The following is a 24,515-nucleotide window of genomic DNA, read 5'->3' as shown; positions in this document are numbered from 1 at the left end:
AGCAGCAAGCTAACCTACTGGTCGGGTGTATTCCCCCTGGTGGTTAGTGTGTGTCATAGCAATTGGTCAAACGGTCAAATGGTCGGACACTTAGCACATTAGGTATATATATATATATATATATATATATATATATATATTGATTTCAGAGAAGAATGGAGAGGGAGAGAGAGAGATAGAAATATCAATGAGGAGAGAGAATCATTGATCAGCTGCCTCCTGCACGCCCCACACTGGGGATTGAGCCCGCAACCGGGGCATGTGCCCCTACTGGGAATCAAACCCTGACCTTCTGGTTCACAGGTTGATGCTCAACCACCAATCCATGCCGGCCAGCTCCTAACCTTAACAAATTACCACACACTGGGTGCTCTTAGCAGCAGAAAGCTATCCTCTCACAGCTCTGGAAGACAGAGGTCTGAGACCAAGGTGTCCGCAGGCTGTGCTTTCTCTGAAGGCTGCTGTGTCTGCTACAGCTGGGCCTGTCCCCCCTGGTGTTGCCCTAAGTCCTGGACTTGTAAAACCGCCCTCCAACCTGTCCTCACATGGTCTTCCCCCTGAGAGTCTGTGTCGCCTCTTCTTACAAGGACACCAGTCAGATTAGAATAGCCCCCCGCAACACACACACACTTCATATGGCCTCACCTTAAATAACTCCATCTGCGAGGACCCTATGGCCAAATAAGGGCGCATTCTGAGGCTCTGAGCTGGACGTGATGTGGAGGGGATACTCTCCAATCCAGCACATGCATGCTTCCCATTTATTGCTGAAAATCTCACATGTGTGGTAGAGTCTACTCATGTCCCACTGTTAATGCTCCTATTTCAGCATGTACAGCCCCTGATGCTTTCCCAGTTACCCAACATGAAGGCTCCGTTTCCTGAGCTCCTTTGCTGCCAGGTGTGGCTGGGTGACCGTCCTGGCCAGGGAGATGTGGAAATAAACTCCATATGGCAGCTTGTGGGACCTTCCTCAGCAGCAGCCAGCTTGGGCACCTGCCCCTTGCTCCCCCTCCTCCCCCAGCTCGCTGACAGGACACAGGTGTTCCAGGTGGCTGCACACTGGGCCCCGAGGACCCAGACCCCGCGTATCCCGAGGCTGGCATAGCAGTGAGCTGGGAGCCTCGCGGGTCCCACGTGACTGTGGAGTTGTTAGGGGCAGACATCGAGTAGTGGGGACTAGCTATAGCTGTAAGAAGTATGAATCATGCTCTGTTAGTGGTGATTGTTCTGCTCTGATTAGAGGAAGCACATGCTGACCTGGCTGAGAGTTGTACGCCCGGGACATGGGAGTTAACCTCGGAATGCAGCCCATTCTCCTTTTTCGAGACTGCTGATCGTCATGGAAAGATTCACCACCTTGTTGCTGAAACAATCCAGTCCCGAGATGCCCGTCCTTACCAATTCCCAGCCTGCACTGCCTGTAGCCTGCACCATTCCCCTGGCCTGCTCCCCATGCCTGTCACTCCTACTTCCCATGTAATCTCTGTCCTTCTACCCCGTATCAGCAGCTGGTTTATGGGGAAGAGCGGATTTTCATGGATGACCCGCTGCTCTCCCACACTGCCGGCCTTATTGGAATAAACTCGCGTATATGACTCAACCCTGTCTCTGCTGACCTGGCTCAAGTAGTGACAGGCAGCCCGGACCCATTGGTTGTCTGGTTTCAGAGTCATCGCCCAGCTCTGCAGCTAACACCTGGACGTTCCTGTTGGAGGTAAGCAGCCACCCAGGGCGGCTGGGCTGCATGGAGACAGCGCTCCCGCTGGCCTGGAGGGTTCCTGCACCACCTGAGCTGGGCAGAGTGCAGGTGTGCCAGGAGCAGGAGGGGCTGTTGGGAGAAGATGCCCTTGAGGTCCCCATGGATCTCTAAGACTGACCTTCTGCTTTGGTCTTCATCTCCAGGAGGAGGAGAGATTCTGAGCCGACCACTTTGCCTGGTTCGATGACCCAGTCAGTCAAGAGTGTGGTCCACACCTGTGCCTCCCTCCTTGTGAGGAGACGGAAGGAAGCCAGGTAGGTAGGGGTGGGACCACGGGAAAGGAAGGAGAACCGGGAACCCAACGGGGCGGAGTTACTAAGGCACCCAACTGGGCGGGGAAGGAAGGGCGCTCGCCAGAGAGGCAGGAACTTTAAAATGTATGGATACTGCAGAGATCACATGCAGATAACCAATCACAAGGCAGTAAGGCATATAAACCAATCCCAAGGATGTTGCCTTGGCAGAATTCTTTGAAAAGACCAATTAGGAGCTAGCAAGACTGCCCACCCCCTAAAGTAAGAGGCCCGCAGTTCCTCTCGCCCTCTCTCTTCTCCCAGGCAGCAATGGCTTCCTGACGTTCCTTCCTGTGTCGGGGGAGCTCACCCCTGCGTCCATGTGGCCTCCACACATGGACTATTAGACTTTCATTAGCTTGGACACTAAACTACTCCCCACTGTCACATGGAAAGGAGGCTCCAGACACCGGCCTGCACTTGGAACCCCAGCTACACCTTCTCTAGGACTGGCTGCTCCCAGTAAACTTTGGTTTCATTAAGTGAGGAGAGGTAGAGGGGGTGGGTGATGGTAGTGGAAGGCCCCGGGTGGTTGGCAAACGGGCCCCGCCCCCTGGTTGAACTTCCAGTCAAGGGGACAATTTGCATATTAGCCTTTTATTGCATAGGGGCTTGGGGAGGGGAGCTTCAGGGAGCGGGAGAGAAAGCTGTGCTGCTTCAGTTTTAGCGAGCGCTCTTCCATTCAGCCCCGGGAGCCAGCCGCTTGCAGACATCATTCCGTCCCAAAAATAAAGTCATGAATCCTCCTCAGTCCCTGAGAAGACAAACACACACATTAGCAACTAATGAGGACCTTCCTGAGAACAAAGGGAGTTGAACAGGAAGAGCTTTTACCACGTGAACAAAGGCCTCATTAAGCAAAGCTGTTCAGCCCGGCCAGTGTGGCTCAGTGGTTGAGCAGCAGGCTCTGAACCAGGAGGTCACGGTTCGATTCCCCTTCAGGGCACATGCCTGGTTTTCGAGCCCAATCCTTAGTGTGGGGCCTGTGGGAGGCAGCAGATCAATGATTCTCTCTCATCATTGATGTTTCCATTTCTCCCTCTCCTTTCCTCTCTAAAATCAATCAAGATATATTTTTTAAAAATAGTTGCTCTTAATACTAGGGGCATTCACATCACAGGGCTGGGCTACAGTTTGTTACTAAGGAAGCCCTAGTTCCCGAATGCAGTCATTCTCTGCCTCCTCAGTCTTCTGATGGCCACACTCATACACATTCATGACCACTTGTGTTCGTTTAATAACAATATTTGGTTAATGTGGTGAGTTGGGAGGACCGAGGAGGGGGGAGCACCTTTGCTGGGGGAGAGGGAGGCACTGAGGGGTGGAGGGAGGGAGGGTTGGGGTGGGGAGGCACCTGAAGGAGCAGAGAGGCCCAGACTCAGGTGAAGGTTGTGGGAGGTAAGGGTGCGGGGGGGAGCGGGGGAGCGGGCGGGAGGAAATTCATACCAGAGGATTTCATCAAGCTTCTCCTGCAGACGACCATAATTTCTTCGCACATTCTTCCAATACGTGAAGTCCCGTCCCCCATTGTACACAAAGTTATCCCAACAGTATTCAAAGTCTGCAGCAAAGAGGGGAGAAAGCGGGCAGGTCTGGCCTAGGAGCCTTTCTCTCCTGAGCCTCCCCTGGGCAACCCACTCAGGGCCCAGTTTCCTCCTTGCCAGTGTCTTCACTTCTGCCTCAGTTTCCCAAGTCCCCCTGCCACTCACTCTCCCTGGGTGCCTCTACCTACCCCCCCCCCCCATTCCTGCCCCAGCTCCCTCTGCTCTCACCCTCTGGAGCCATCATGGCCACCTTGGCCCCTGCAGCAACCAGATCTTGAAGCCCCTGCTTATCTTCGTCCTCACACAAGTAGAGGCGGGCGGCGGAGATGCTCAGGTCCACGTTCTCGTGCTCATTCAGGAAGCCAGCCACCTGCTCTGCACACTCGAAGCAGGGGCTCCAGGATATGTACCAGGTGACATGGTATTGCGCATCAGGACACCGAACCTCATCAGGAAACAGAACCTTCTCATGGAACCATTCTATGAAGCAGAGTTCTGCGTGGCCAGGATCCAACTGGGAGAAATGGAGAGAGGGTGAGGGGACCCTCGTAACAAAGCAGGCATGTGACAGAGCAGGCATGTGACAGGACTGGGGGTGGGCACCAGGGGACAGGGAACAATTGTCTCAGGGTCATGTTGTTGATTGATTTATCCCCTTTTTATTTTTTAAAAAATATGTTTTTATTGATTTTTATTTTTTAAAATATATTTTTATTGATTTCGGAAAGGAAGGGTGAGAGGGATAAAATGTCAATGGTGAGAGAGAATCATTGATCGGCTGTCTCCTGCACGACCCCCACTGGGGATTGAGCCCACAACCTGGGCATGTACCCTTGACCTGAATCAAACCCAGGACCCTTCAGTCCACAGGCTGATGCTCTATCCACTGAGCCAAACCAGCGAGGGCTATTTTTATTAATTTTTAGAGAGAGGAAGGGAAAAGTGAAAGGACAGAACAGGGCTGATAACTGTGTTCCTAACTCCTCTTCAAGCAAAAGCCATAGAATGTATCAGTTGCTCAGCCAGCCCTTATCTCAGCCAATAGGAACGCAAGGAAACTAGCCCAAGGCCAAAAGTATGCTAGCCACCTCCTGTCTTTGTGTAACCAGACCCTAGCTGCACCCTGCCCTAGCCCCCGGCACTCACTCAGCCAACCGGAATCGGCCAAATCAGTGGTCCGAGTGAGCCCCCACCCCCTGACCCAAGCCCTATAAATTCTTTGTTCTTCCAAGACTCCGGGCTCTCTTGCTTCCTGCCACTCCACTGTGTCAGTGAGGGAGGCAGAGGGACCAAACTAGCTAGTTTGAATAAATGACTCTTTGCTCTTGCATCGGACTCGGCTCCCTGGTGGTCTGTCTTTGGGGATTTTGAAATCTGGGCATAACAAAAGGAGAGATAGAAACATTGATGAGAGAGAAGCATGGAACAGCTGCCTCCTGCACACCCCGCTCTGGAGATCAAGCCTGCAACCTGGGCATGTGCCCTGAATGGAATCTAATCAGTGACCTCTTGGTCCAAGGGTCGATGCTCAACCACTGAGCCTCGCCAGTGGAGCGATTCATCCCTCTGTAAACTCCTCCCTCCCTAATGTTTTATTTACGCATCCCTTCCCACACGCATCCATGAACTCCAACATCCTGAGGGCCCGCTGCAGGGCAGGCCGCTGTGTCCAGGCTTGTTCCCTGGGTGCTGTCTGCCGGGGAGGGCCCAGAGCCGTGCTGCCCACAGGGAGCCACTAGCACAGGTGTCTACTGTGCTCTTGAAATGTGGCTCGCCTGCACTGATGTGTGCAACAAATACGGAATATACTCCTCATCTCCATGACGTGGTATGGAAGAAGAGTGTAAACTATCTCACGAAGAACTTTTATATTAACTACTAGAGGACAGATGCATGAAAATTCGTGCAAGAGTAGGCCTTACTTCCCCCGGCTGCCAGCACCGGCTTCCCTCCTCCGGCCCCTGGCAGGCACCCGGGACCCGGGTGGCTTTGCCCAGCCCCGGCTTTGTCCGGAAGGACATCAGGAATGGTGTCCAGAAGGATGTCTTGTCTAATTAACATATTACCCTTTTATTATTACAGATATGTTGAAACAATATCTTAAATATATTACAAAGTACGTTATCAACATTAAATTGATCGATTTCTCTGAAAGTTTGACCCCTGGGTACTAGAAAAGGTTAAATGACCTGAGTGACCCTGATTACACACCCATGGGAAAGTACTGCCCAGTGACACCCGTCCACCCCATAAGGGCTCTGAGACGTCTGCACTTTGGGTGGAGAAGGGAGGGCTGGTGTGTGCTGGACGCTGCACAGGAGACCTTAGTGCTTGGCCCAGAGCAGGCGGGAGGCAGGCAGGAAGTGGGTGTGGGTTCTCCCCCGGGGGATCCCACATCCTGGGCCTGGAAGAGGGAGGGGGTAGCCAGGGGAGCACCCAGCCAGCAGAGCACTTCCTAGGGCCCCATAAGGCACTGGTGCACAGCAGCCCCAACTGTCCTAGACCCTCTTTCTTTTTTTTCTTTTTTGCAATCAACATTTTAATAACAAAGATACTATTTTTAACATGGTCAAGTATACTTGGCTAAGTCCAGATTTTAAAAAACATAAGTACCTAGCCCAACAGTTCGTCCATACAGTTTTGTACAGAACATTCCGTAGGTCAACAGAAAATGCATGTCAGCACAAAAATATTTAAGGAGAATCTCTAAGCACCATTTTATTTCTGCAAAACAGACATATATCTTGTACTGATTAAATATCTTCAAGTGCTGCCCTAGCTGGTTTGGCTCAGTGGATAGAGCATCAGCCTGTGGACTGAAGGACCCCAGGTTAGATTCTGGTCAAGGGCATATGCCCGGGTTGCGGGGTCGATCCCCAGTAGGGGGTGGGCAGGAGGCAGCTGATCAATGATACTCTCATCATTGATGTTTCTATCTCTCTCTCCCTTCCTCTCTAGTCTACGGCCATACCACCCTGAACGCGCCTGATCTCGTCTGATCTCGGAAGCTAAGCAGAGTCGGGCCTGGTTAGTACTTGGATGGGAAATTCCTTATGATAAACCACAGTATGTAACAGAGGCTTATGTACGGCCTGTCAGAGAGACGTCAGGATGTGACCATTAAATCTGAGGTGGCCAACTGCCCGAGCTCCCAAGGAGAATGCTTTAAGAAAAGTGCTTATGCTGATGTATGTATAGTCTAGATCTGAGACCCATTTTGCTAATTTGGCTGAGTGGCTGAATTATACTAACAGTAGAGCGATCACTGAGAAACAGGACAGGGAGGTGAAACAGGCCTTTATGAAAATTTTGCTTTTGAATATGGAAAAAGCATTTATGTATGTGAGTCCAATCGAATGTACTCTCTTCTATACACGTAAGCCTATCAGCACTTTTACCCAAGCCTAGGTGCTCTTTCTCCAAGACGGTTTGAGGGCCCTGGAAGAGGTGGCGACTGAGGGCCAGCAGGTTCAATAATCTCTAGTGACCTGAGGAGGCCTCATGGATCAGTCAAATGCCATTGTCTATGGCAGCAGTCACCAACCTTTCAGACCTCACGGGCCATCAGTGGTCCACAGACCACCCGTTGGTGACTGCTGGTCTATGGCGATTTGGGAGGGACAGGCAGGGGCATCCAGGGCTAAAACACAGGACAGTGTTGTGGGAAGAAGCCTCTGGCATTTTCCATATTATCATCTCCCCACATCCTTCCCTGGCTTAGCTCCTGCCTCTGATGACAGCATCGTGGGGCACATACCTGGTTTCGAAAGACACCATTTTGATAGTCAAGAACTGAGCCATCCTCCCATCTTTCCACTTCAAAGCAGAGGAAGGTAGACTTACACCCATAGCCAGCTAGGTTTTTGAAGTTGGAGTTGAAGGTCTTAGGATACATTCTTCTCATTGGGTTGCAGTGGGCAAGAGAGAAAACAGACAATTTAGTCTTTATACGAGTTTCACCCATCCAGTGACTCCTGAACACACCCCATGGACACCCTGGGCACCCTGCCTCCCAGTAACCCCTGCCTTCAGCTGGGGGAGAGCAGCAGGGTAGGGGCTGCAGGGACAGTGGGGCGAGTGGGTGGGGCTCCTGTCCTCTTCCTTAGGGCCCGGCTCTGCTGCTTTGAACAATACACGCCAAACTCCCTACCCCCAGTCATTTGAATACAAAAATGAGTAATAAAACTGCCTCCACCCCAAACATTAGATTTTCATATTAAGGTGCAATTCATGACTGATATTTCACCTATGCATGTTTATTACTATTATTTAATGTCAGGCTAACACCTAAATTCACAGGCTCCGCCTACTGTTCTAAGAGCTCCTTGTATCTGAACTCCTCTATTCCTCCCCAATCCAGGGGCCTCACCCCATTTTACAGAGGAGGGAACGGGACACAGAGAGGGGAGTAGCCTGTCCAAGTCACAGGGCTGCTGAGTGACAGAGCCGGTCCCTTGCCCAGGCAAAGCCATGTCCAGCCCTTGCATGACGTCAGCTGGCAGCGGGGCCCTATTGGCTGAGAGGCTTTTCTCGCTCATTGTAAACAGCGTGTTCCCCACCGGTGGGCGCACTATAAACTCGAGGGCGGGATGCCTCTGGGGACAGCCTGACTTTACTCTTCTGCTCAGTGCCGGCACCTTGGGAGAGAGAACTCCCCTTCCTGCTCAGCAAGCTCCTCTCACTCTGAGTGGATAACGGGGTCAGTAGCACAGAAAGTGGATCCAAGTGCTTCAAGCCAAATGCCCCCAGTGCTCCACTCATCCTTCAGTGCAAGTCTCATGGCCAAGAGGGCACAGGAAAGGCCACAGAGCAGCGGCCCCACGGGCAGGGAGGGCACAGCCAGCCCACAACTGGCAGACTGAGAGGAGGACCAAGTGGACAACAGGCCTGGGCGAGGGGCAGGAGGGGCCATTCAGAAGCAATTGTGGGGGCTTCCCCAGGAGAGGGCAAAGCCCCCATGGAGTGGGACCTGCAGAGAAGGTGCCCAGAGCAGGAGAGAAGCCAGGCTAGACCAGGGACAGGACAAGGCTGAGGACAGAGACACCTCAGGGCCCCCAAGTAGAAAGGGCTGCAGAGAAGGACAGAGTCGGGGCAGTACCTGGGCCAGGGCACCGGAGTGAAGTCTTGGTTCCCTTGTTGCTGCTGCATTGCCCTTGGTCCCGGAGCTGGCGCTGCACTTCTGCTCACAGGCCCAGGTTTTAGGAAAGTCCCTGTATAAACAAACTTCCCGCCTTCTTAGCTGGGCCCCACCTCCTGGGTGTGATCTTCCTCAGCCTCAGACCCACCTTCCCTCCTCCTCTGGGGCCCTCCCTGTGGACAGAGCTGACCTCTGCTGGAGACAGGCTCCTCTGTGCAGCAGGACCCAGGCTTCTGGCAAAAGGAAAGTGAAAGTGTTGATGGCAGGGAGAGGGGATGGGACAGGCCCTGCTCCCCTGGGAGGGCCAGGCTGGAGCCCTCCCTTCACCACCCTGCACCCAGCCCAAGCCTGAGCCCAGTGCAGGCTCTCCACCTGCCTCCTGCTGAATGATGGGAAAGTGTGGACCGTGGACCAGGGACAGATGTGCATTGAGTTCCTCGTTCTGGGCTTGGTCCTCTCCTTGGGTCCCTCTGCCTTCACAGGGTGGGGAGGACACCGCTGGCAGGCTCCTGTCCCTCTTGCTTTAGGAGAGCTTTCAGACCAGCTGGATAGTGAGCCTTGTCAGTTCCATTGCAAATGCTTTCTTTCAATGTGTGGCTAGGCTCTCGCTTCATGAAGTCTTTCCAGGTATAGATGTCTTAATTTTTAAGGTTTTCAAATGTAATAGTTTTGTCATATATGTATATGACATGACATAGGCATGTCATTTTTTATTTTGTATTGAATAGCCAATGCAAGGACATTTAATGACTTTCCTTCCATGTCATTTTGTCCTACTGATGTGCAATGCCACAACCTTAGTGTGTGTATGTGTGTAGGTTGTCTCTGACTCACTCCTATGCTCCATTGCCTCACCTGTCCATGCCTGAGCGACTACCTTGCTGCTCTGCCAGGGCTTCAGCGTAGGTCCAATATCTGGTATGCCCATCCACCTTAGCTTCACCTTTGAAGTTGCATTGGCTTTGTGCAGATCTACATGAATTTATGCGCAAAATTTTCTTAAAATATGTTTTATAAATTAATTTCACAGAGAGGAAGGAAGGGGGAGAGAGAGAAAAAAAAAACATCAATGTTGAGTGAAACATTCATTGGCTGCTCCTACATACCCCCTACTGGGAAAAGAGCCCCCAACTCAGGCAAGTGCCCACACATGAACCTCCTGGTTTATGGGTCCATGCTCAACCAATGAGCCAAACCAGCTGAGTGATGGACAAACTTTTCCTGTTTCATGCAATACCCTATCATCAATGTGTAGAGCCATCTTGGCAGGCATAGACATCTCTGAGGCCCTGAGACTCTCCATCCCTGAACATGGGATATATCTCCATTCCTATGGGCCTTCTTTTATGTTCTCGGTGAGTCTGAAATGAAGTGAAAGGGGAAGCTGGAAGGGAAGGAAAGAGGCAGCCATGAGGGCAAAGAAGAGGAAAGGGAGCACGGAGAGGAAGAAACAGGATCAAAAGGAGGATATACCACTCTGGGCAGATGGAGGGAAGCAAAGCAGGGAGGAGAGAGAAAGAATAGAGGGAGGGAAGAGGCAGAAAGTGAGGGTGTGAATCCGGGCTCAACCTTGTCTCCCTGCAACCTTGGGAAAAGGGAAAAGGAACTTTGCCTCAGCAATATGGTGCTCAGTAGTCATTCCCTGCTCTGAGAATTGGTGCAGTCTGGACAAGCTTGGGGATGAAAGGGGCTTCGCCCAGGTCCTGAGACCCGGTGAGTCTGCACCAAAAGGCAGAGGTTAATTTAAAGCAAAGGGAATGGAGGCCCCTCTCAATACGTCCTGCTCACTAGGGCATGGTGTGGTCACTTCTGGGACTGGCATTCTCCCTGGCACACCTGCAGCAGGGGCGGGAGGAGACACAGAAATGAGGGCAGCAGCCCACAGGACATGCTGGGAGTCCTGGGGAGAGGCCCGGCGAGGCACAGGTCAGGAGACAGGAGGATCACACAGGGGCAGAGGAGGAGCTGGCAGAGGATCGGAAGGCAGGAGGAGGGGGTCAGGAGCAGGGGCCAGCCCTGTCTTGGATCTCAGCCTTGACCACCTGCTGAGACCCCTAATGGTTCCTGTCACCACTTCTTCCCAACACAAGGTTGCACATGGTGTGAGCAGGAACTGCTGGAGGACGGAAAGATTATTTGAAAATAGATTGATTTATTGAACCAGAGTGTTCCCCTCTTCTTTATTATCACCTCATCCTCTGTTGAAGACTATCTTCTTTGTTAGACATTTTCCCAAATGCCCGACATTTAACTGTCACGGCAGCCCCTGAGGTCAGTCACTGTTGCTCTCCATGTGTTACAGTGAGGAATCCAAGAGGCAGCCCTGTTCCCTCTGCCACACCCACAGGGTCTCCACAGGAAGGAAACACCACTGGAACCTGACTTCTGGGCTGCCCATCATGGTCGGTCCCTGCTATTGTCCATCAAAAGGATGCATAGGCTTGAAAGATCTGTGGTTGGTCCAGTCCTCTCTGCCCCCTGGGAATGAGGCATGATGTGTGGAGGTGGCCGCCATCTGGGGCTTGGAGGAGACCAGCAGGAGAAGACAACCCCCCAGAGCTGAGTTGGGGGTAGGTGCGGGGGTTGGGGCCTGATTCCAATAGCATCACTGAGCGGCGGACCAGGCCCACACTGTCCTCCTCCTCCCACAGGTCTTGTCCCGGGAAACAAGCTGACTTTCTGCCCCTCAATGGCGGCCACAGTCCCCTGACAACCCAGCCTTCTGTCCTTGATCTCATTCCTGCCCCTTGTCTCCCACCATTGGCCCCCAGCCCTGCTTTGCCCCCCCCGCCCCAACCCACCCCACCCCACCCCACTCCAACCCACCACATCTCACCCACCACCCCACCCCACCCCACCCCACCCCTCTCCTGTCCTTTTCTTCCATCTCTTCAGATCATGTTGTCTATGAAGTCTTCCCTCTGGCTCTGTGTCCTTCTGACTCAGTCCCCTCCTACTGCTTTGGCCACAAGCCTATGACTGTCCTTATTCTCTATCCCTCCAATGTCTCTAAACTAAAGGATTCAGTCCCAGTCCCTCACAGTCCTGTGTGAGGTTGTGACAGGGGGGTCCAGACATGTGAGCAGAAGCCTGTGGTGAGAGACCTGGGAGCCTTCCTTGCCTGTAAGGCCATGTGCAGGATGCCAGCTGCCAGGGGCTCGCTCAGCATGATTCAGGCTCCACAGAGACACGGCAGGACAGACAGCCGCTGCCTGCACTGCATCCTGCGTGGGCCCAAGGTCCTGGGAAGGGCAGAGGGATCCCGTCTGCAGGGAAGCCCCTTCCTCCAACTTCCTCTCCAGGGAGTGGAATTGGAAAGGCCTGAGGACCCAATAATCCCCAGCCCTCCCCTCAGCCTGGCACATACTATGATCTCAATCAAGACTTGCTGAAGAAACCAAAGAATGACTAGCTGATCCCTAATTACCATCAGGAGATACTCATATGCCTGTGACCACACTCACGGGTCTGCAGAGTGTGTTCACACACCTTTGCTTCCCAAGCAAACCCCAAAGGTCGGCCCCTTATACCCATCGCACAGATGGGGAAGCCGAGGCTCAGAGGGAAAGGCCTTGCCTGACACCTCACAGCTGGTGGTTGGCAGAGCCAGGCGCCAGGACTCTAACCCAGGCCTGTGATGCTGCCCAACTCTCTCCCAGGGCCACACCACTTTGGTCAAGGCCGCACAAGCACTGGGGAACCAGAAAGAAGCTGTGGGACAGGTCACCCTCATCTTTAAAGGCAGGAGCAGTGAGAACTGGTCCTTTGAATGGGCAGCAGGAGACGTCCTGGGGGGAGAGGTGAGAAGGGGGCCCGAGGGGCAGAGGAAGGGCCTCCCACGTACAGTCAGGAGCCTGGGTTGGGCTCTTTCCCAGCTCGGGGGCTGCTGGACAAGTCCCACAGCTCCTCAGGGCCTCAGTTTCCCCATCTGTCAGATGACCCTCATCCCTGCCTCAGGAGGTGACCAGAGGGACTGATTTCAGGAGACGGTCCGCACTGACAGGTCAGTATTAGGGAGAAGCTGCAGGAGGCAGGCTGCCTGCTGGCAGGAGCTCAGAAACTCTGGCCTCACAGCAGAGGGAATGGCTGGATTCTGCTCACAGGACCCCACACCAGCAGAGAGGACATGTTGTCCAAGGCTCCCCGCTGAGAGCAGCCCTCATGGGTATGGGAGGAGCTGCCAATCACTAACCACCCTGGAATCTCAGCAGAGCGCTGGCAGATGTGGGAGACGGAGACCCTGGTGGCTTTGCCCAGGTTCACTCAGTTAGGAGGGGGCAGAGTGGGGAGGACCAGAACCAGCCACCCTGGCTCCAAAGCCACCCACCAGACCCAGCCCTTTTTTTAAAAAAAAATATATTTTTACTAGAGGCTTGGTGCACAGATTCGTGAACTGGTGGGGTCCCTAGGCCTGGCCTGGGTCCTCTTGCAATCCGGGAGGCACACTGGCTGGGGAGGTACCACGCGAGGTCTCCAGGGCATGTCCAGCTATCTCACCCAATCCCCAATCAGCCGGACCCCAGCAGCAAGCTAACCTACTGGTCGGGTGTATTCCCCCTGGTGGTTAGTGTGTGTCATAGCAATTGGTCAAACGGTCAAATGGTCGGACACTTAGCACATTAGGTATATATATATATATATATATATATATATATATATATATATATTGATTTCAGAGAAGAATGGAGAGGGAGAGAGAGAGATAGAAATATCAATGAGGAGAGAGAATCATTGATCAGCTGCCTCCTGCACGCCCCACACTGGGGATTGAGCCCGCAACCGGGGCATGTGCCCCTACTAGGAATCAAACCCTGACCTTCTGGTTCACAGGTTGATGCTCAACCACCAATCCATGCCGGCCAGGTCCTAACCTTAACAAATTACCACACACTGGGTGCTCTTAGCAGCAGAAAGCTATCCTCTCACAGCTCTGGAGGACAGAGGTCTGAGACCAAGGTGTCCGCAGGCTGTGCTTTCTCTGAAGGCTGCTGTGTCTGCTACAGCTGGGCCTGTCCCCCCTGGTGTTGCCCTAAGTCCTGGACTTGTAGAATCTCCCTCCAACCTGTCCTCACATGGCCTTCCCCCTGCGAGTCTGTGTTGCCTCTTCTTACAAGGACACCAGTCAGATTAGAATAGCCCCCCGCAACACACACACACTTCATATGGCCTCACCTTAAATAACTCCATCTGCGAGGACCCTATGGCCAAATAAGGGCATTCTGAGGCTCTGAGCTGGACGTAATGTGGAGGGGATACTCTCCAATCCAGCACATGCATGCTTCCCATTTATTGCTGAAAATCTCACATGTGTGGTAGAGTCTACTCATGTCCCACTGTTAATGCTCCTATTTCAGCATGTACAGCCCCTGATGCTTTCCCAGTTACCCAACATGAAGGCTTCGTTTCCTGAGCTCCTTTGCTGCCAGGTGTGGCTGGGTGACCGTCCTGGCCAGGGAGATGTGGAAATAAACTCCATATGGCAGCTTGTGGGACCTTCCTCAGCAGCAGCCAGCTTGGGCACCTGCCCCTTGCTCCCCCTCCTCCCCCAGCTCGCTGACAGGACACAGGTGTTCCAGGTGGCTGCACACTGGGCCCCGAGGACCCAGACCCCGCGTATCCCGAGGCTGGCATAGCAGTGAGCTGGGAGCCTCGCGGGTCCCACGTGACTGTGGAGTTGTTAGGGGCAGACATCGAGTAGTGGGGACTAGCTATAGCTGTAAGAAGTATGAATCATGCTCTGTTAGTGGTGATTGTTCTGCTCTGATTAGAGGAAGCACATGCTGACCTGGCTGAGAGTTGTACGCCCGGGACATGGGAGTTAACCTCGGAATGCAGCCCATTCTCCTTTTTCGAGACTGCTGATCGTCATGGAAAGATTCACCACCTTGTTGCTGAAACAATCCAGTCCCGAGATGCCCGTCCTTACCAATTCCCAGCCTGCACTGCCTGTAGCCTGCACCATTCCCCTGGCCTGCTCCCCATGCCTGTCACTCCTACTTCCCATGTAATCTCTGTCCTTCTACCCCGTATCAGCAGCTGGTTTATGGGGAAGAGCGGATTTTCATGGATGACCCGCTGCTCTCCCACACTGCCGGCCTTATTGGAATAAACTGGTATATATGACTCAACCCTGTCTCTGCTGACCTGGCTCAAGTAGTGACAGGCAGCCCGGACCCATTGGTTGTCTGGTTTCAGAGTCATCGCCCAGCTCTGGGGCTAACACCTGGACGTTCCTGTTGGAGGTAAGCGACCACCCAGGGCAGCTGGGCTGCATGGAGACAGCGCTCCCGCTGGCCTGGAGGGTTCCTGCACCACCTGAGCTGGGCAGAGTGCAGGTGTGCCAGGAGCAGGAGGGGCTGTTGGGAGAAGATGCCCTTGAGGTCCCCATGGATCTCTAAGACTGACCTTCTGCTTTGGTCTTCATCTCCAGGAGGAGGAGAGATTCTGAGCCGACCACTTTGCCTGGTTCGATGACCCAGTCAGTCAAGAGTGTGGTCCACACCTGTGCCTCCCTCCTTGTGAGGAGACGGAAGGAAGCCAGGTATGTAGGGGTGGGACCATGGGAAAGGAAGGAGAACCGGGAACCCAACGGGGCGGAGTTACTAAGGCACCCAACTGGGCGGGGAAGGAAGGGCGCTCGCCAGAGAGGCAGGAACTTTAAAATGTATGGATACTGCAGAGATCACATGCAGATAACCAATCACAAGGCAGTAAGGCATATAAACCAATCCCATGGATGTTGCCTTGGCAGAATTCTTTGAAAAGACCAATTAGGAGCTAGCAAGACTACCCACCCCCTAAAGTAAGAGGCCCGCAGTTCCTCTCGCCCTCTCTCTTCTCCCAGGCAGCAATTGCTTTCTGACGTTCCTTCCTGTGTCGGGGGAGCTCACCCCTGCGTCCATGTGGCCTCCACACATGGACTATTAGACTTTCATTAGCTTGGACACTAAACTACTCCCCACTGTCACATGGAAAGGAGGCTCCAGACACCGGCCTGCACTTGGACCCCAGCTACACCTTCTCTAGGACTGGCTGCTCCCAGTAAACTTTGGTTTCATTAAGTGAGGGGAGGTAGAGGGGGTGGGTGGTGGTAGTGGAAGGCCCCGGGTGGTTGGCAGACGGGCCCCGCCCCCTGGTTGAACTTCAGGTCAAGGGGACAATTTGCATATTAGCCTTTTATTGCATAGGGGCTTGGGGAGGGGAGCTTCAGGGAGCGGGAGAGAAAGCTGTGCTGCTTCAGTTTTAGCGAGCGCTCTTCCATTCAGCCCCGGGAGCCAGCCGCTTGCAGACATCATTCCGTACCCAAAATAAAGTCATGAATCCTCCTCAGTCCCTGAGGAGACAAACACACACATTAGCAACTAATGAGGACCTTCCTGAGAACAAAGGGAGTTGAACAGGAAGAGCTTTTACCAAGTGAACAAAGGCCTCATTAAGCAAAGCTGCTCAGCCCAGTGTGGCTCAGTGGTTGAGCAGCAGGCTCTGAACCAGGAGGTCACGGTTCGATTCCCCGTCAGGGCACATGCCTGGTTTTCGAGCCCAATCCTTAGTGTGGGGCCTGTGGGAGGCAGCAGATCAATGATTCTCTCTCATCATTGATGTTTCCATTTCTCCCTCTCCTTTCCTCTCTAAAATCAATCAATATATATTTTTTAAAAATAGTTGCTCTTAATACTAGGGGCATTCACATCACAGGACTGGGCTACAGTTTGTTACTAAGGAAGCCCTAGCCCCCGAATGCAGTCATTCTCTGCCTCCTCAGTCTTCTGATGGCCACACTCATACCCATTCATGACCACTTGTTTTCGTTTAATAACAACATTTGGTTAATGTGATGAGATGGGAGGACCGAGGAGGGGGGAGCACCTTTGCTGGGGGAGAGGGAGGCGCTGAGGGGTGGAGGGAGGGAGGGTCGGGGTGGGGAGGCACCTGAAGGAGCAGAGAGGCCCAGACTCAGGTGAAGGTCTTGGGAGGTAAGGGGGCGGGCGAGAGGAAACTCATACCAGAGGATTTCATCAAGCTTCTCCTGCAGACGACCATAATTTCTTCGCACATTCTTCCAATACGTGAAGTCCCGTCCCCCGTTGTACACAAAGTTATCCCAACAGTATTCAAAGTCTGCAGCAAAGAGGGGAGAGAGCAGGCAGGTCTGGCCTAGGAGCCTTTCTCTCCTGAGCCTCCCCTGGGCAACCCACTCAGGGCCCAGTTTCCTCCTTGCCAGGTGTCTTCACTCCTGCCTCAGTTTCCCAAGTCCGCCTGCCACTCACTCTCCCTGGGTGCCTCTACCTGCCCCCCCTCCCCCCATTCCTGCCCAGCTCCCTCTGCTCTCACCCTCTGGAGCCATCATGGCCACCTTGGCCCCTGCAGCAACCAGATCTTGAAGCCCCTGCTCATCTTCGTCCTCACACAAGTAGAGGCGGGCGGCGGAGATGCTCAGGTCCACGTTCTCGTGCTCATTCAGGAAGCCAGCCACCTGCTCTGCACACTCGAAGCAGGGGCTCCAGGATATGTACCAGGTGACATGGTATTGCGCATCAGGACACCGAACCTCATCAGGAAACAGAACCTTCTCATGGAACCATTCTATGAAGCAGAGTTCTGCGTGGCCAGGATCCAACTGGGAGAAATGGAGAGAGGGTGGGGGGACCCTCGTAACAAAGCAGGCATGTGACAGAGCAGGCATGTGACAGGACTGGGGGTGGGCACCAGGGGACAGGGAACAATTGTCTCAGGGTCATGTTGTTGATTGATTTATCCCCTTTTTATTTTTTAAAAAATATGTTTTTATTGATTTTTATTTTTTAAAATATATTTTTATTGATTTCGGAAAGGAAGGGTGAGAGGGATAAAATGTCAATGGTGAGAGAGAATCATTGATCGGCTGTCTCCTGCACGACCCCCACTGGGGATTGAGCCCACAACCTGGGCATGTACCCTTGACCTGAATCAAACCCAGGACCCTTCAGTCCACAGGCTGATGCTCTATCCACTGAGCCAAACCAGCGAGGGCTATTTTTATTAATTTTTAGAGAGAGGAAGGGAAAAGTGAAAGGACAGAACAGGGCTGATAACTGTGTTCCTAACTCCTCTTCAAGCAAAAGCCATAGAATGTATCAGTTGCTCAGCCAGCCCTTATCTCAGCCAATAGGAACGCAAGGAAACTAGCCCAAGGCCAAAAGTATGCTAGCCACCTCCTGTCTTTGTGTAACCAGACCCTAGCTGCACCCTGCCCTAGCCCCCGGCACTCACTCAGCCAACCGGAATCGGCCAAATCAGTGGTCCGAGTGAGCCCCCACCCCCTGACCCAAGCCCTATAAATTCTTTGTTCTTCCAAGACTCCGGGCTCTCTTGCTTCCTGCCACTCCACTGTGTCAGTGAGGGAGGCAGAGGGACCAAACTAGCTAGTTTGAATAAATGACTCTTTGCTCTTGCATCGGACTCGGCTCCCTGGTGGTCTGTCTTTGGGGATTTTGAAATCTGGGCATAACAAAAGGAGAGATAGAAACATTGATGAGAGAGAAGCATGGAACAGCTGCCTCCTGCACACCCCGCTCTGGAGATCAAGCCTGCAACCTGGGCATGTGCCCTGAATGGAATCTAATCAGTGACCTCTTGGTCCAAGGGTCGATGCTCAACCACTGAGCCTCGCCAGTGGAGCGATTCATCCCTCTGTAAACTCCTCCCTCCCTAATGTTTTATTTACGCATCCCTTCCCACACGCATCCATGAACTCCAACATCCTGAGGGCCCGCTGCAGGGCAGGCCGCTGTGTCCAGGCTTGTTCCCTGGGTGCTGTCTGCCGGGGAGGGCCCAGAGCCGTGCTGCCCACAGGGAGCCACTAGCACAGGTGTCTACTGTGCTCTTGAAATGTGGCTCGCCTGCACTGATGTGTGCAACAAATACGGAATATACTCCTCATCTCCATGACGTGGTATGGAAGAAGAGTGTAAACTATCTCACGAAGAACTTTTATATTAACTACTAGAGGACAGATGCATGAAAATTCGTGCAAGAGTAGGCCTTACTTCCCCCGGCTGCCAGCACCGGCTTCCCTCCTCCGGCCCCTGGCAGGCACCCGGGACCCGGGTGGCTTTGCCCAGCCCCGGCTTTGTCCGGAAGGACATCAGGAATGGTGTCCAGAAGGATGTCTTGTCTAATTAACATATTACCCTTTTATTATTACAGATATGTTGAAACAATATCTTAAATATATTACAAAGTACGTTATCAACATTAAATTGATCGATTTCTCTGAAAGTTTGACCCCTGGGTACTAGAAAAGGTTAAATGACCTGAGTGACCCTGATTACACACCCATGGGAAAGTACTGCCCAGTGACACCCGTCCACCCCATAAGGGCTCTGAGACGTCTGCACTTTGGGTGGAGAAGGGAGGGCTGGTGTGTGCTGGACGCTGCACAGGAGACCTTAGTGCTTGGCCCAGAGCAGGCGGGAGGCAGGCAGGAAGTGGGTGTGGGTTCTCCCCCGGGGGATCCCACATCCTGGGCCTGGAAGAGGGAGGGGGTAGCCAGGGGAGCACCCAGCCAGCAGAGCACTTCCTAGGGCCCCATAAGGCACTGGTGCACAGCAGCCCCAACTGTCCTAGACCCTCTTTCTTTTTTTTCTTTTTTGCAATCAACATTTTAATAACAAAGATACTATTTTTAACATGGTCAAGTATACTTGGCTAAGTCCAGATTTTAAAAAACATAAGTACCTAGCCCAACAGTTCGTCCATACAGTTTTGTACAGAACATTCCGTAGGTCAACAGAAAATGCATTTCAGCACAAAAATATTTAAGGAGAATCTCTAAGCACCATTTTATTTCTGCAAAACAGACATATATCTTGTACTGATTAAATATCTTCAAGTGCTGCCCTAGCTGGTTTGGCTCAGTGGATAGAGCATCAGCCTGTGGACTGAAGGACCCCAGGTTAGATTCTGGTCAAGGGCATATGCCCGGGTTGCGGGGTCGATCCCCAGTAGGGGGCGGGCAGGAGGCAGCTGATCAATGATACTCTCATCATTGATGTTTCTATCTCTCTCTCCCTTCCTCTCTAGTCTACGGCCATACCACCCTGAACGCGTCTGATCTCGGAAGCTAAGCAGAGTCGGGCCTGGTTAGTACTTGGATGGGAAATTCCTTATGATAAACCACAGTATGTAACAGAGGCTTATGTACGGCCTATCAGAGAGACGTCAGGATGTGACCATTAAATCTGAGGTGGCCAACTGCCCGAGCTCCCAAGGAGAATGCTTTAAGAAAAGTGCTTATGCTGATGTATGTATAGTCTAGATCTGAGACCCATTTTGCTAATTTGGCTGAGTGGCTGAATTATACTAACAGTAGAGCGATCACTGAGAAACAGGACAGGGAGGTGAAACAGGCCTTTATGAAAATTTTGCTTTTGAATATGGAAAAAGCATTTATGTATGTGAGTCCAATCGAATGTACTCTCTTCTATACACGTAAGCCTATCAGCACTTTTACCCAAGCCTAGGTGCTCTTTCTCCAAGACGGTTTGAGGGCCCTGGAAGAGGTGGCGACTGAGGGCCAGCAGGTTCAATAATCTCTAGTGACCTGAGGAGGCCTCATGGATCAGTCAAATGCCATTGTCTATGGCAGCGGTCACCAACCTTTCAGACCTCACGGGCCATCAGTGGTCCACAGACCACCCGTTGGTGACTGCTGGTCTATGGCGATTTGGGAGGGTCAGGCAGGGGCATCCAGGGCTAAAACACAGGACAGTGTTGTGGGAAGAAGCCTCTGGCATTTTCCATATTATCATCTCCCCACATCCTTCCCTGGCTTAGCTCCTGCCTCTGATGACAGCATCGTGGGGCACATACCTGGTTTCGAAAGACACCATTTTGATAGTCAAGAACTGAGCCATCCTCCCATCTTTCCACTTCAAAGCAGAGGAAGGTAGACTTACACCCATAGCCAGCTAGGTTTTTGAAGTTGGAGTTGAAGGTCTTAGGATACATTCTTCTCATTGGGTTGCAGTGGGCAAGAGAGAAAACAGACAATTTAGTCTTTATACGAGTTTCACCCATCCAGTGACTCCTGAACACACCCCATGGACACCCTGGGCACCCTGCCTCCCAGTAACCCCTGCCTTCAGCTGGGGGAGAGCAGCAGGGTAGGGGCTGCAGGGACAGTGGGGCGAGTGGGTGGGGCTCCTGTCCTCTTCCTTAGGGCCCGGCTCTGCTGCTTTGAACAATACACGCCAAACTCCCTACCCCCAGTCATTTGAATACAAAAATGAGTAATAAAACTGCCTCCACCCCAAACATTAGATTTTCATATTAAGGTGCAATTCATGACTGATATTTCACCTATGCATGTTTATTACTATTATTTAATGTCAGGCTAACACCTAAATTCACAGGCTCCGCCTACTGTTCTAAGAGCTCCTTGTATCTGAACTCCTCTATTCCTCCCCAATCCAGGGGCCTCACCCCATTTTACAGAGGAGGGAACGGGACACAGAGAGGGGAGTAGCCTGTCCAAGTCACAGGTCTGCTGAGTGACAGAGCCGGTCCCTTGCCCAGGCAAAGCCATGTCCAGCCCTTGCATGACGTCAGCTGGCAGCGGGGCCCTATTGGCTGAGAGGCTTTTCTCCCTCATTGTAAACAGCGATTCCCCCACCGGTGGGTGCACTATAAACTCCAGGGTGGGGATGCCTCTGGGGACAGCCTGACTTTGCTCTTCTGCTCACAGTGCCGGCACCTTGGGAGAGAGGACTCCCCTTCCTGCTCAGCGAGCTCCTCCCACTCTGTGTGGATAACGGGGTCAGTAGCACAGAAAGTGGATCCAAGTGCTTCAAGCCAAATGCCCCCAGTGCTCCACTCATCCTTCAGTGCAAGTCTCATGGCCAAGAGGGCACAGGAAAGGCCACAGAGCAGCGGCCCCACGGGCAGGGAGGGCACAGCCAGCCCACAACTGGCAGACTGAGAGGAGGATCAGGTGGACAACAGGCCTGGGCGAGGGGCAGGAGGGGCCATTCAGAAGCAATTGTGGGGGCTTCCCCAGGAGAGGGCAAAGCCCCCATGTAGTGGGACCTGCAGAGAAGGTGCCCAGAGCAGGAGAGAAGCCAGGCTAGACCAGGGACAGGACAAGGCTGAGGACAGAGACACCTCAGGGCCCCCAAATAGAAAGGGCTGCAGAGAAGGACAGAGTGGGGGCAGTACCTGGGCCAGGGCACCGGAGTGAAGTCTTGGTTCCCTTGTTGCTGCTGCATTGCCCTTGGTCCCGGAGCTGGCGCTGCACTTCTGCTCACAGGCCCAGGTTTTAGGAAAGTCCCTGTATAAACAAACTTCCCGCCTTCTTAGCTGGGCCCCACCTCCTGGGTGTGATCTTCCTCAGCCTCAGACCCACCTTCCCTCCTCCTCTGGGCCCTCCCTGTGGACAGAGCTGACCTCTGCTGGAGACAGGCTCCTCTGTGCAGCAGGGCCCAGGCTTCTGGCAAAAGGAAAGTGAAAGTGTTGATGGCAGGGAGAGGGGATGGGACAGGCCCTGCTCCCCTGGGAGGGCCAGGCTGGAGCCCTCCCCACACCACCCTGCACCCAGCCCAAGCCTCTGCCCAGTGCAGGCTCTCCACCTGCCTCCTGCTGAATGATGGGAAAGTGTGGACCATGGATCAGGGACAGATGTGCGTTGAGTTCCTCGTTCTGGGCTTGGTCCTCTGCTTGGGTCCCTCTGCCTTCACAGGGTGGGGAGGGCACCGCTGGCAGGATCCTGTCCCTCTTGCCTTAGGAGAGCTTTCAGACCAGCTGGATAGCAACCCTTGTCAGTTCCATTGCAAATGCTTTCTTTCAATGTGTGGCTAGGCTCTCGCTTCATGAAGTCTTTCCATGTATACATGCCTTAATTTTTAATGTTTTCAAATGTACTCATTTTGTCATGTATGTATATGACATGACATAGGCATGTTATTTTTTTAAATACATAAATCATAGTTTGGGTCTTTTTAACACTAGGAACATAATATGCTTTATAATAATCAAACAACAATATTAAATCTGAGTTGTGTGAGTGGTTAACTTGTATTTTAACATTTAGCTTAAAACCAAAACCAACCAGGCATGTCATTTTTTATTTTGTATTGGATAGCCAATGCAAGGACATTTAATGACTTTCCTTCCATGTCATTTTGTCCTACTGATGTGCAATGCCACAACCTTAGGGTGTGTGTGTGTGTGTGTGTGTGTGTGTGTGTGTGTAGGTTGTCTCTGACTCACTCCTATGCTCCATTGCCTCACCTGTCCATGTCTGGGCGACTACCTTGCTGCTCTGCCAGGGCTTCAGCGTAGGTCCAATATCTGGTATGCCCATCCACCTTAGCTTCACCTTTGAAGTTGTATTGGCCTTGTGCAGATCTACATGAATTTATGGGCAAAATTTTCTTAAAATATGTTTTATAAATTGATTTCAAAAATAAGAAGGAAGGGGGAGAGAGAGAAAAAAACATCAATGATGAGAGAATCATTCATTGGCTGACTCATGCATGCGCCCTAATGGGAAAAGAGCCCCCAACTCAGGCAAGTGCCCACGCATGAACCTCCTGGTTTATGGGTCCAAGCTCAACAATTGACCAAACCAGCTGAGTGACTGACAAACTTTTCGTGTTTCATGAGATACCCTATTATCAATGTGTAGAGCCATCTTGGCAGGCATAGATGTCTCTGAGGCCCTGAGACTCTCCATCCCTGAACATGGGATATATCTCCATTCCTATGGGCCTTCTTTTATGTTCTCGGTGAGTCTGAAATGAAGTGAAAGGGGAAGCTGGAAGGGAAGGAAAGAGGCAGCCATGAGGGCAAAGAAGAGGAAAGGGAGCACGGAGAGGAAGAAACAGGATCAAAAGGAGGATATACCACTCTGGGCAGATGGAGGGAAGCAAAGCAGGGAGGAGAGAGAAAGAATAGAGGGAGGGAAGAGGCAGAAAGTGAGGGTGTGAATCCGGGCTCAACCTTGTCTCCCTGCAACCTTGGGAAAAGGGAAAAGGAACTTTGCCTCAGCAATATGGTGCTCAGTAGTCATTCCCTGCTCTGAGAATTGGTGCAGTCTGGACAAGCTTGGGGATGAAAGGGACTTTGCCCAGGTCCTGAGACCCGGTGAGTCTGCACCAAAAGGCAGAGGTTAATTTAAAGCAAAGGGAATGGAGGCCCCTCTCAATACGTCCTGCTCACTAGGGCATGGTGGCGTCACTTGTGGGACTGGCATTCTCCCTGGCACACCTGCAGCAGGGGCGGGAGGAGACACAGAAATGAGGGCAGCAGCCCACAGGACATGCTGGGTGTCCTGGGGAGAGGCCCGGCGAGGCACAGGTCAGAAGACAGGAGGATCACACAGGGGCAGAGGAGGAGCTGGCAGAGGATCGGAAGGCAGGAGGAGGGGGTCAGGAGCAGGGGCCAGCCCTGTCTTGGATCTCAGCCTTGACCACCTGCTGAGACCCCTAATGGTTCCTGTCACCACTTCTTCCCAACACAAGGTTGCACATGGTGTGAGCAGGAACTGCTGGAGGACGGAAAGATTATTTGAAAATAGATTGATTTATTGAACCAGAGTGTTCCCCTCTTCTTTATTATCACCTCATCCTCAGACTATCTTCTTTGTTAGACATTTTCCCAAATGCCCGACATTTAACTGTCACGGCAGCCCCTGAGGTCAGTCACTGTTGCTCTCCATGTGTTACAGTGAGGAATCCAAGAGGCAGCCCTGTTCCCTCTGCCACACCCACAGGGTCTCCACAGGAAGGAAACACCACTGGAAC

At 52.5% G+C, this 24,515-nt stretch overlaps 1 protein-coding gene across 1 annotated transcript; it reads right to left on the bottom strand.

The window, feature by feature from the left end:
* Positions 1 to 2,636: 2,636 nt before the first annotated feature.
* Positions 2,637 to 22,089, bottom strand: LOC139006538 (DNA dC->dU-editing enzyme APOBEC-3F-like). Its single transcript, XM_070408857.1, has 9 exons — positions 21,931 to 22,089; positions 20,587 to 20,725; positions 17,068 to 17,353; positions 16,666 to 16,854; positions 8,698 to 8,833; positions 7,357 to 7,495; positions 3,828 to 4,113; positions 3,502 to 3,616; positions 2,637 to 2,809 (listed from the first exon to the last, which is right to left on the bottom strand). Exons 1-9 carry the CDS (start codon positions 21,978 to 21,980, stop codon positions 2,803 to 2,805), a joined length of 1,347 nt encoding a protein of 448 aa, XP_070264958.1. The 5' UTR covers positions 21,981 to 22,089; the 3' UTR covers positions 2,637 to 2,802.
* Between the last annotated feature and the right edge of the window lie 2,426 nt (positions 22,090 to 24,515).

This window comes from Myotis yumanensis, unplaced genomic scaffold (genome assembly GCF_028538775.1).
Source record: "Myotis yumanensis isolate MYYU_CA2020_CCGP unplaced genomic scaffold, mMyoYum1.0.hap1 SCAF_3, whole genome shotgun sequence".
In the NCBI taxonomy this organism is placed as follows: Eukaryota; Metazoa; Chordata; class Mammalia; order Chiroptera; family Vespertilionidae; genus Myotis; species Myotis yumanensis.
The sequence above is the reverse complement of the archived record's forward strand: the minus strand, read 5'-3'. Positions and strand labels throughout refer to the sequence as shown.

Excerpts from the sequence above, each read along its gene's own strand:
- LOC139006538 (XM_070408857.1), bottom strand. The coding sequence starts at position 21,980 with ATGCAGCAGCAACAAGGGAACCAAGACTTCACTCCGGTGCCCTGGCCC. Across the intron at positions 20,726-21,930 it reads ACTCCGGTGCCCTGGCCCAG|AATGTATCCTAAGACCTTCA; the intron begins GTACTGCCCCCA and ends CCCAATGAGAAG. Across the intron at positions 16,855-17,067 it reads GGCCATGATGGCTCCAGAGG|ACTTTGAATACTGTTGGGAT; the intron begins GTGAGAGCAGAG and ends TCTTTGCTGCAG.